This window comes from Lynx canadensis, chromosome E1, assembly GCF_007474595.2.
Source record: "Lynx canadensis isolate LIC74 chromosome E1, mLynCan4.pri.v2, whole genome shotgun sequence".
In the NCBI taxonomy this organism is placed as follows: domain Eukaryota; kingdom Metazoa; phylum Chordata; class Mammalia; order Carnivora; family Felidae; genus Lynx; species Lynx canadensis.
The window spans coordinates 46,366,907-46,379,004 of record NC_044316.2 but is presented as its reverse complement, the minus strand read 5'-3'; the positions used below and the strand labels follow the sequence as shown (position 1 = coordinate 46,379,004).

The following is a 12,098-nucleotide window of genomic DNA, read 5'->3' as shown; positions in this document are numbered from 1 at the left end:
GTGATAAAATTGTCATTTTGAATCAAGAAAGAAAGACAGTACTTACAGTAAATGATCCTTGAATAATCAGTTTATATTTTTGTGGGGGAGGGGGCTGGCTAGACATCTGCCAACATATATCGTAACTAAGCACTTACTTGGGAGGATAGATCTGATTAGAGAATGCAGGAAAATTTTAAAAGCAATAATTAAAACTGCAATAAAGAAAACAGACACACACAACTTTGTTAAAAAGAAACAAAAGGCAGAATGCAAAGTAGGAAAAATAGGGGTACTGGGGTGGCTCAGTCGGTTAAGCGTCCAACTTCAGCTCAGGTCATGATCTCACGGTTCGTGGGTTCAAGCCCTGCATCGGGCTCTGTGCTGTTGGCTCAGAGCCTGGAGCCAGCTTCGGATTCTGTGTCTCCCTCTCTGTCTCTGCCCCTCCCCTGCTTGCCCACTCTCACTCTCTCAAAATAAATAAACATTAAAAAAATTTTTTAAAAAGTAGGAAAAATATATAATTATAATTTATATCTTTAATCTCTAAAAATCAACTATAAATAAGTAGGAAACGTAGAGAAATGAGAAGGAGTGTGGAGAGAGAGCTCGCAAATGAAGCATCATGACTTGACAGGGATTTAAATGCTGACCCTCTATGGTAATTGAAGAAATTCAGATACCATGATACTATCAGACCGTTTCTGGTTGCTGGAATATTGTACTTTACCGATAGTACATAGGGTTGCCAGGGGTCCAGTGAAATAGAATCTCAGTAATGGTGAGAATGTGAGTTGGGATAACCTATCTAAAATTCAGTTTGGTACTGTGTTCCTACTAGAAACGCAGTAATACTGAGAGGAGTTTATTTTAAGGAAAGAACTAGAAGTGCATAAAAATTTATGAACAGGGATTTTACCATAGCATTATTTATTAAAAGATAAAGGGGAAGGTATTTTGAATAACAGAAGACACTCAATGTTATACATAGGCAAGAATATTAAACACCATTCATTAAAAGAAATACAGAAATACCTATGTATTCACCTATGGAACAAAAGACAGAAGGTGAATGTAAAACATCATAAATGTGATGTGATTCACTAATTAAAAATGAATTAGGACATTATAAATGTAAAATTAGCTGCCAGATCATTACTCTTAGCAACTGTTCCACGGCAGGGGGCAGTGGATTCCACCTGTCTTTTCCTCCAGTTTCAGCAAGTTAAATGAGAATTAAAGTTTTTAGGAGACTGTTGAGCCATCCTAATTAAAATTCATTCATCCAGTAGATGTTTATTAAGCAATGAACTATGGATGCATTCTTTGAATGTTTTGCCCTAATATTAAGGATATAGTGATCTTGACCCCGTGGTTCTCCCAAACTGGTGAAAAGCTGTAGGAAGAGCTCGTTCATAAACGTGGTTGGTTCAGAATAGTCCTGTTATGTTTAAAAGTCATATGAAGTCATCATATATTAGATTGTCATCTTATTTTAAATATTCCTCAGGAAAGGCAGCCTTATAAAATGGCTTATTAGGTATATATTTCTTCCTTCAGTCTTCCCTCTTGTCATTTTAGCTTTGGCCTCCCAGGAAGAATATTGTTTTTTCAGTCTCCTGCAGATAGCAGGAACTGGGGAATGGCTGTGTGAGCTGAGCGAGAGTAGCTTCACTGGCAACCAGGTGGGACTGTGGGCGTGGATATATGTCTGAGCACATCCTTGGGCTGACGACATCATATAAGTCTTTTCGAAAACTGAGAAGAGTGCCTTCACCTGACGCGTTGACTGCCTGGGGGCATATAAGCATTCATAACGTTTTGCTGTTTGTGTAGGTGCCCCTCAGCAAGTGGTGACCCAGATCATTAGAGGGCAACCCGTTTCCACCGCGATCTCTACCCCTAATGCAGTTTCCTCAGCACCAGGACAGAAAGCATTAACTTCGGGAACATCCAGTGCAAATCTGCAGCCTTCACCCTCCCCGGCCCCTCGTCCCCAACAGGGACAGGTGAAGCTCACCATGGCTCAACTCACTCAGTTAACACAGGGCCACGTAAGTAATGGCATTTCATGGTAACTCTCTTTTTCCAGTCTTCATTTGTAATTCCACTTAGTTAACTCTAGAGGTGATCCGTTTTATTCTTGCAGTAAGTTTAAAAACAGGTACTTACTCTCAGAAGATTAAAATGTACTTTTTAGAGAAATGGCTGCTTTGTAGAGTCAAAAATACGTCTTAAAGGCGAGATATAATCAGTTTCAGTCATCTAGAGCCCTTAGACTGTGAGCTAAAACAGCCAGATGGATAATCCTCTTAAGTACCAAAACATTATTAGTTGACCAATTTCCATTGGAAAAATAAGACTTGAGTACATCAGCTGCTTCCTTGCAAGATTCAACTGTTCTCAGTTCTTCTAGTAGTAATCAGTAGGTTGAATGCAGTTCCTTTAAAAATCAAGGAGATTTTCTTATGGAAACTGACAGGCTGATTTTTTAAAAATTTAAAATGGAAGTGCAAAGGAGAAGGAATAGTTATAAAACTGTTGACGAACAGGAGGCTTTGCCCTGTATGATGACCTGATATCAAAATATTTATGATAATGCCTCACTCATTAGTACAGAAAGGTGCAGACAACTAGGACAGATAGATGAATAGCGCAGCAGAGAATGCAAAAAGTGACCCATGCCTATGTGAACACATGTTCCATGATAGAGATGTCATTACAAGCCATTGAGAAGGGAACAGACTTTCCAGTAAATGGTGCTGGGACAATTGAATTTATACGGAAAACTGTGAAACTGGGCCACTACCTCACTTCCAAACTCCTTTCCAGGAGGATAAAAGTCCTACCTGTGAAAGGTAAGAGTATAATACTTTCAGAAGATTAGAGAGAAGAACACCTTCATAACCTTAGGATAGGAAAGAAAGGCTTTCTTACTTACACACAAAAAACACTAACCATAAAGGAAAAGATTTATAAATTCAACTCCATTAAAAATAAGAACTTCAGTTCATCAGACATTATAAAAAGTAACACAAACACAGACTGTTATCCAAAACACATGAAGAATTACTAAAAATAAGGCAAAAGAGCAAAAGCTCAGTAAAAAAAAAAAAAAAAAGTTGGGGGCATACAAACTTGACGAGGAGAGAAGAAATCTAAATATCCAAAGTCAAAAAAACTACTGAACTCTATTGGTAACGAGGGAAATGGATATGAGAACCGTGTACATAAGAGGTTGGTATAAATTGAAATGTTGGTCAAGATGAAGAGCTGGCAAAGACGTGAAACAAAATACACTTCCATGTGCAACCGCGGCAGTGTAAATTGGTTTAGCCGTTTGGACGACTCCAGGCGTGACCTGGCAAAGTTGAGGATATGCATACCTCTGGTCCAGGAGTTCTCCCGTATTCCCTAACGAAGTTCTTGTTCACGTGAGCACCAGGATAATGAACATGAGTCTTCATAGCAGCATGGTTCACCAGAGTAGAAAAGTAAGAACAGCCCAAAAGTCTGTCTACTGTCAGTTCGATAAATTGTGTTGTAGTCCTACGGTAATGAAAATGAAAAACCGTGGCCACACAGAACCACATTGTAGAGCTGAGGGAGCAAGTATGAAACTTACATTATGATTCCATTTGCACAAAATTCAGAAACGGGCAAAACCAGCTGTGCTGTATAGGGATACAGGGCTGCTGCATTGTCCGTCGAGAGAAGCTTCATTCCCATCATGTTTTTCACGGATGGCATTCTTGAAGTTGTGAACCTGTAACCCCAGAAAGGTCTGTACTTAAGCAGTCGCACTATGAAGAAGTGTGATGATACCCTAACAGTGAGAACAGTGGTTACCTCCAGAGGAAAGGAAGGGAACGCAGATCAGAGCAGATCTCAGCAGGGACCTCTTGGATACTGGCGACGATGACCTGAGGGCTGATTTTATAGGTGTTTACTTTATAATTATTTTTTAAACTATACTTGGTGTTTTATGTATGCATTTTTGAATGTGCAAGAGTAAACGAGGGACTCATGAGTAAAGTATATGTGCATTAGTATATGAACTTGGTGGCGTCAGCCTGGGCTGTTGAGAATTTGGGGTGGGTTGTTTTACTTTGATTTCTGACTCTCCGCCGTGTCCCTAGTAGTTAATTTTCCTGGATTAACAGGTCCTGGACAGAAGTGGCAGTACATACAGAGCTCTTAGTTCCTGGTCCCCATTTTGGTAACTACCTGGGCATTGGCGACCCTATGCCCAGCGACCCACGACTTGTCGAAACGCTAAGCTTTTTCTCCTTCGGTGCACACAGACACGCACCATAGGTAATCTGGTACATACTGAAAAAGTGAAACCAGGAGACCTGGGTTCCTCATTTTTTCCCACCTTTCAGTTCATCTCTAGCTTTGGGCAAGTGACTTGAACTTTCTAACCTTGAGTTTCTTAATTGGTGATAAGATTATAGTAATATTTTCTCTCCCCACTCCACGAAGTCACAAGTCCACTGTGAGAATCCAGCGAGACAGTATATACAAAGATGCTTTGAAAATTACAAAATAATACGAATATAAGGTGGTTTAAAATCAGAATTTTGTGGAGACATTAGTCATTCACTTCAGTGCCCTTATTTTGTAGATAGTAGGGAAATTTAGATCTGGAGGAGTAGTGTTACTTGTAGACAGATACCTGGCTGTCCATTTGGAGAGCTTGGACTGGAACTCTGGGCCATTAGTTCATATTTTCTCCATTAAACAACATCGGTCTTTCCAAGTAAATATTCTTACTTTAGCTTATCTGAATTCCTTTCGCTGCCGTTCTCTAGACCTTCAGATACGTAGTTTCGTTACGTTAAAAGGATCTTTCCAACGTAAAGGTGGTATACTTAAAGACTGATGCTTTGAACACTGTTTACCCGTTGTCCTTTGTTTTCCATAGGGCGGCAATCAAGGTTTGACAGTAGTAATTCAAGGACAAGGTCAAACGACTGGACAGTTGCAGTTGATACCTCAAGGGGTGACTATACTCCCGGGCCCAGGGCAGCAGCTGATGCAAGCTGCCATGCCAAACGGTACTGTCCAGCGGTTCCTCTTCACACCTTTGGCCACAACAGCCACAGCAGCCAGCAGCACCACCACCACCGTTTCCACTACGGCAGCAGGTAGAACTTGGGGTTATCAGAAGTGCCGCTTGTCGTTGCACAAGTTGCTGGGCTGATAGAGGGAAAGGAGGCCCAGGGTTTATCTTTGGGAAGATATGCCTGGAGCCAGTGAGCCTAAGAGCTGTCCGGTCAACCTCACAACGTCTCTTGTTCCTACAGGTTCCCCGTCACCTCCATCACCCCATAAAAAATACAGAAAATTGGGGCGGGGGGTCAAAAACAGTGGGTATCATGGTAACTGTGCCCACACTTGCGTCTTGCCCAGCCTTGTGGGCACCACTGGAGTCATGGTGCCTCGGGGGCACCAATGGATTACGCAGGTAACGTCGGGGAAGGTTGATGTATGCAGCTCATGGCCCTACACGTAGCTGCAGGTCCAGACCACTGTGTCAGCCTCCCGCTGCCGGCTGCCCTCACCACTCCCCAGGAAAACAGTGAGGGTTTAACGTCAGCCTGTCCCAGAAGTCCTGGCTGATTTCTAGAGACAGGGCCTGGCTCCCCGGTTAGGAGAGTCCTAACTCAAATGTGTCTCTGGAGTGTCTCTGGAATGTCTAAGGTGTCAGTCTTCTATACTGAAATTCAGAATTCGCACTTTTAGGAAATCCCCTGCAGATTCTTCTTTAACCAAGGTTCTGTGTTGTAGAGTCATAGAAACATTTGGTCTTTCTTTTTCACAGGTACAGGTGAACAAAGACAGAGTAAATTATCACCCCCGACACAGGTGCCACAAGCCAAAACCTTGCCACCAGCTCAGTCATCAAGTGTGAGTCCTCCAGAAGCCCAGCCACAGACTGCTCAGCCTTCAGCTCAGCCCCAGCCCCAAACCCAGCCCCCGTCCCCAGCTCAGCCTGAAGTGCAGACTCAGCCTGAAGCTCAGACCCCAACAACTGTTGCATCCCATGTCCCTCCTGAAGCACAGCCCGCCCAAGCACAGTCATCCAAACCCCAAGTCGCAGTACAGTGTCAGCCTCAAAGTAATGTCCAAGGACAGTCTCCTGCTCGCGTCCAAAGTCCACCACAGACTCGAATACGTCCATCGACTCCATCCCAAGTGTCTCCCGGACAGCAATCCCAGGTTCAGACTACAACCTCACAACCGATTCCAATTCAACCACATACATCTCTTCAGACACCTTCCCAGGGCCAGCCACAATCACAACCCCAGGTACAGTCTCCAACTCAAACTCTTTCATCAGGACAGACGTTAAACCAAGTTACTGTTTCATCCCCATCCCGTCCTCAGCCACAGATACAGCAGCCGCAGCCCCAAGTCATTGCTGTGCCCCAGCTGCAACAACAAGTCCAGGTTCTCTCTCAGATCCAGTCGCAGGTTGTGGCTCAGATACAGGCTCAGCAAGGTGGTGTGCCCCAGCAAATCAAACTCCAGTTACCCATCCAAATTCAGCGAAGCAGTCCTGTGCAGACTCACCACATTCAGAATGTGGTCACAGTGCAGGCAGCCAGTGTGCAAGAGCAGTTGCAAAGGGTTCAGCAACTCAGGGATCAGCAGCAAAAGAAGAAGCAGCAGCAGATAGAAATTAAGCGGGAACACACTCTCCAAGCTTCTAATCAAAGTGAAATCATTCAGAAACAGGTAAAGTTATTAAGTAAAAGCAGCATGTTCAGTAGCTTGAATGATTGTGCTGTGCAGTAGACCTAGTGTTGGTTGTATCAGGTTTCCTACAGGAGACAGAAGTCATTGACGGTTCTATTTAGAAAGCAGCACTGGATTGACGAAAAAATACTGAATGACTGCCAGGGCTTGGAACTCTTCTTGGATGTGACAATCAGTGCTTATTAGAAAACCTGCCTGTACTGGGGGAGAACTAAGATGGGAAGGATGGAGTTAGGAGTTTCCGCACCATTGATGTAGGACTTGAAGGTCAACTAAGCTTGCAGCCGCTCAGGCATCAGAAGCGCTCTGAAGTTATTTGCAGCTGTCACTCCTTAGTTTGCGTGAGGGACACATCACAGACGATTGAAACTCATTTGCGTTTCTACCCACACCTTTGTTAGAGGTGGAGATTCTTCTATCCCATAGCTCAAATAAAAAGTGGCATCCTACAATAGCGTCTTAGTGAAGTAAGGCAATTTAGAGGAGTTGGAATTACTCTACTTAAAATGAAGTCACGTGTACAAGATCCCGAAGCATTGCTGAGGGAAACTTTCTTTGCGTCAACAGCGTGCACCGCTCAGCATTAGTCAGGAGGTTGAGTGTGGATTTCCAGTGTTCCCAAGTCATGAGACCTGCGTTCAGTTCCTGGGTCTCCCATTCACAGTCCACGACGCTGTCCTCTCTGCCCTGAGCTCCGTATCCTCGTTAATACTCCCTCTCTTGACAGCCACGTGAGATTATTGTAATGATTAAATGAGGTCATGTGTATAGAAACACTTTGCATTTTATTTTTTATTGGGATATGTTTGACACACAGCAGTGTATAAATTTAAGGTGTACAACACGTTGATTTGGTACACGGATATTTGGAACGTGATTGCCGTTGTAGCAGCAGTCAGCACCTCTGTCACGCCGTATGAGCGACATTCCTTTGCAGTGGTTGGATTAATTGAGATCTTGTCTCCTAGCACGTTTGATGATTCTAATGCAACGTCGTTAGAAGTACTTTTTAAACAACAAAGGGATTTTAAAGGCGTGTGGTAATGGTCTTATAAATCGATGTCCTATGTGTGTTCAAATGCATTATTACCCAGCTTTTAGTACCGTGTAGTCTGTAAACTTAGAATTACTACAATATCTGTCTTTATCCTAATCTCTGTGCAAAGTGGAACGGGGAGGAGAAATTAATACCTAGGAAGAGAGCATAATGTTAACAGAAATGGCTGTTGCAGAGTGATACCCGGGTGAAAATTACAGCTTCTATTCCTTTTTTCGTGTCAAACAAGTGAGTTAATTTTTTCATGCCTCAGAATCTCATTTATAAGATTATCCCTTTCGGTGTTGTTATGAGGAATAATTGAGGTAATGTCAGGTGCTTACGTAGCACAGTGCCCAGTACACGGTAAGCACTCAGGCCGTATTGCAGCTCTAATTCTGTTTATGTTCTGACATAAAACTCTTACAGTTTTCTTTGGAAAACATACATGTGCTCAGATTTCTGCTGTTAATCTGTATTACCAACATGTAGTCATTATAAAATATGCACTTTGGGATTTTGTTCTGTCCTGAAGGTGGTGATGAAGCATAATGCTGTAATAGAACATTTAAAGCAGAAAAAGACCATGACTCCAGCTGAAAGAGAAGAGAATCAAAGGTAGGAAGACATGTTTATAACCCAGCAACACAGGGTCTCATTGTACGTCGGCCTTTCCTCTTTAGCATGTACACGGACAGGACGTCTGAGTTTAAGTTTTTTTGTTGGTTTGTTTTGGTTTTTTATCTTGGCTGAAGTTCCTTAAACGTGGATACTTGGCAATACTGGGTGCTCGTAACTGGTCTGAATCACTCTTTGAAGCTTTCCGGTCACAGAAAGTTTGTGTATCAGCCGTAGAGACATAGAAAAATGATGTCTTGAGCTTTTCAGAATGACATGCCCAGCATTACATGGATTGTGTATTTCTCTCCAGAATGATTGTCTGTAACCAGGTGATGAAGTATATTTTGGATAAGATAGATAAAGAAGAAAAACAGGCAGCAAAAAAACGGAAGCGCGAAGAGAGTGTGGAACAGAAACGTAGCAAGCAGAATGCCACCAAGCTCTCCGCGCTGCTCTTCAAACACAAAGAACAGCTCAAAGCGGAAATACTAAAAAAGAGAGCGCTCCTGGACAAAGACCTACAAATTCAAGTGCAGGTAAGAAGGGATTTCCTTTCCTTCCATGGCCAGTGTTTAGCATGTCATTATATTCTTTTTTTTTTTTTTTTTTCCCTTGCCTCTTTGGTGACGCTTTACATTTCAGCTAGTTTCTAGAACTTAACATTTTTGTGCATAAACTAAAAGCAGTGGGACACATGTCTTTTCAAACACGACAGAGCTTTTATATCTGAAGGCATCTAGTAATCGCTCAAGTAACCACTCTAAGAGAGGTCAGTCTATTGATTTAAAGAAAAACATTTTGAGCACCTTCTTGGGGATAGCGTTTATTCTCTATGACATAGTCTCGCCAAAAGTTATCAGAAGCCAAGTTTCATGAGAAAGGTAGACCAAGAACTATAAAACAATGTCGGAAGAATGAAAAATAAAGAGTGCCCATTAAATCAGCGGCATCTGGGTGGCTTAGTCAGTTAAGCATCCAACAATGGGTTTTGGCTCGGGTCGCGATCCCATGGTTCATGGGTTCAAGCCCCACATTGGGCTCTGCGCTGATAGTGTGGAACCTGTTTGGGATTCTCTCTCTCTCTCTCTCTCTCTCTCTCTCTCTCTCTCAAAATAAATAAATAAATAAATAAACTTAAAAAAAAAAAAAAAAAGGAGAAGAAGAAGAGCACCCATTAAATAAGACCCCGTATTTTCTTGTCTTGTAACTGATCCTGTAGGCATTGCTAACCCTCTGCTTGCTTGGGGTTATTTAAAAATGAAAGAAGACATCTATTCATGCATATTTGAACAGCTTCTTAGAAGTAGGCTATCTAAAGCATACCTAAATGTGCCTTGTATATTTTGAAAAGATGAGAAGTATTTTTTTTTTTTAAATTGATCAGCCCAGCAACCAATGGTTCCACAACTCTGAGACATTAAGAGACCTTCCCACTAAAGTCAAAAACCAGATGACAGTGCCGAAAACCACCATTATTATTTATTACCTCCGGAAATTTCTAGATAGTGTATTAAGTCAAGAAAAAAAAGAAGGTAAAATGTTTATTGTATATGATACAATATTATATTATATTGTATATATAATATCATAATGTATAATATTATATCAACAGCCCCACCCTAAATTTTATGAGAGGATTCAGTGAGGTAGTCACTCACTAGATAAATGTCGAGACTACAACCGTTGTCAAAGGGCAATAAACAAAAGCCAATTCTTAGTAGCAAATATTCCCTCTCACCTTAAATTAAGGTACATTTCATAGCAGGGGCACCTGGGTGGCTCAGTCGGTGAAGCGTCCAACTTCAGCTCAGGTCATGATCTTGCAGTGCATGGGTTTGAGCCCCACATCGGGCTCTGTGCCAACAGCTCAGAGCCTGGAGCCTGCTTCAGATTCTGTGTCTCCCTTCCTCTCTGCCCCTCCCCTTCTCACTCTCTGTCTCTCTCTCTCTCTCTCTCAAAAATAAATAAACATTTAAAAAAATTCTTTTGTGTGTGAGATACATTTCAGGGCCCCTGGGTGACTCAGTTGGTTAAGCATCCGACTCTTGGTTTCAGCTCAGATCATGATCTCACGGTTTGTGAGTTCGAGCTGCATTGGGCTCCATTCTGTCAGTGTGGAGCCTGCTTGGGATTCTGCCTCTCTGATTCTCTCTCACTTGTGCGTGCTCTCTCTCTCTCAAAATAAATGAGTAAATTTTAAGTTTTAAGTAGGGAGGGTTTTTTTTTAAAGATTCATTTCAGATCAAAAATTTTAATGTAAAAAAGGAAACCACAAAAATAATAGAAGAAAACAGGCCTGTCATCTTTGTAATCTTGGAGTGGGGAAAACCACTCCCGCGCATTACAGATCTCAAATGCTTCAAAGGAAAAAGACAAATGTGAAGACAGAAGAAAAATTTTTTTGTTGGAATGAAGAAAAGACAATAAACAATATTGAAAAACAGATAGCAAACAAGAAAAACATTTTACGATATTTATGACAGAATTAGTATTTCTAAAATTTAAAGAGCTCTTTAAGTCAGTAAGAAAAAGGAGAACATAAAAACAGAAAGAAAAAGATGAACATTAGTTAACTAGATGAGGGGAAATCCTGTCACTGCAGTGTGTACTGTAAATATATCTTGTAGTTTTATCAGGGATACCTCAATAAAGCTGAAATTAAAAAAAAGAAACACTCTAATAATGTGTGAAACACACAATTTTCAAATTTAAAAATGCCAAACACCAATAAATGTACAAATGAAATGAAAAGACTGTCGTTTTAGAGAAAATATATATTTCTAGAGAACATTGCATCAGTGTATGAAAATTCTTTAAAATGTGGATATTCTGATCCATAATTTCACTTCTAGAAATTCTTCTAAGAAACAATTAGGCAAGATTTGTAAGCAAGGACATAATGAATGTTAATAATAATAATAATAATAAAAGTCTGGAATCATCCTGAAATCCACATAGTAATTGGTATTTCTCAACAGAAGGACTTTAGGCCCTTTCCATAGGTCAGTTTTTTTTACACACTGTAAGAACCAAAGCATTTACTAAATGATAGTGTCACCTTCAACCCAAAAAATGACCTTGCCCCTCCACCTACATTCTCAAATACTGTCTAGAGGTACCTCAGTTGGGAACCACTGGATTAAATGCATTTGGGTGTCCACACAGTGGACTGCCATTGTAACAAAATGGTGAGTGCAGAATTGGTACTTTTCGTTTTTAATTCCTTGGGGAAAATTCTCCATGAGAAAAGTTTGAATGAAAAATTCAGCTTGCGGAATAGGATATAAATGTGACTTATCCATTCAATTCATGCAGCTGGTATTTAACATCTAATGTGTGTCATATGCTATTCCTACTCCATCTTCTGCACAGAATGGGGATTTATTTATAATCTGTATTCTTTACATATAAATAAATAAATTGGACATGTACAGTCAGATGTCTTTGAAAACAATTAGCTTGGCCAACAAATGAAAATAATCTAAGTCAGGGATTCTGGGTGGCTCAGTCAGTTGGGCGTCCAACTCTTGATTTTGGCTCAGGTTATGATCTCACAGTTCGTGAGTTTCACCGTCTCAGGCTCCACTCTCTATCCCTCTCTCTGTGCCCCTCCCCCATTCGTGTTCTCTCTCTCTCTCTCTCTCTCTCTCTCTCTCTCTCTCTCTCTCAAAAATAAGTAAATAAACATTAAAAAATT

General features: G+C 41.2%; 1 protein-coding gene across 9 annotated transcripts in view; it reads left to right on the top strand.

The window, feature by feature from the left end:
* BPTF (bromodomain PHD finger transcription factor) overlaps positions 1-12,098 on the top strand; it is a 150,489-nt gene that overhangs the window by 114,349 nt on the left and 24,042 nt on the right. For 6 of the 9 annotated variants that reach the window (XM_030296332.1, XM_030296331.1, XM_030296330.1 and 3 more), the window contains 5 exons: positions 1,816-2,033; positions 4,907-5,129; positions 5,807-6,723; positions 8,316-8,398; positions 8,712-8,937. In XM_030296332.1, coding sequence (XP_030152192.1) covers positions 1,816-2,033; positions 4,907-5,129; positions 5,807-6,723; positions 8,316-8,398; positions 8,712-8,937 — 1,667 coding nt within the window. The remainder of the gene's footprint in view (positions 1-1,815; positions 2,034-4,906; positions 5,130-5,806; positions 6,724-8,315; positions 8,399-8,711; positions 8,938-12,098) is intronic. The other 3 variants (XM_030296338.1, XM_030296333.1, XM_030296334.1) reach the window with 1 other exon arrangement.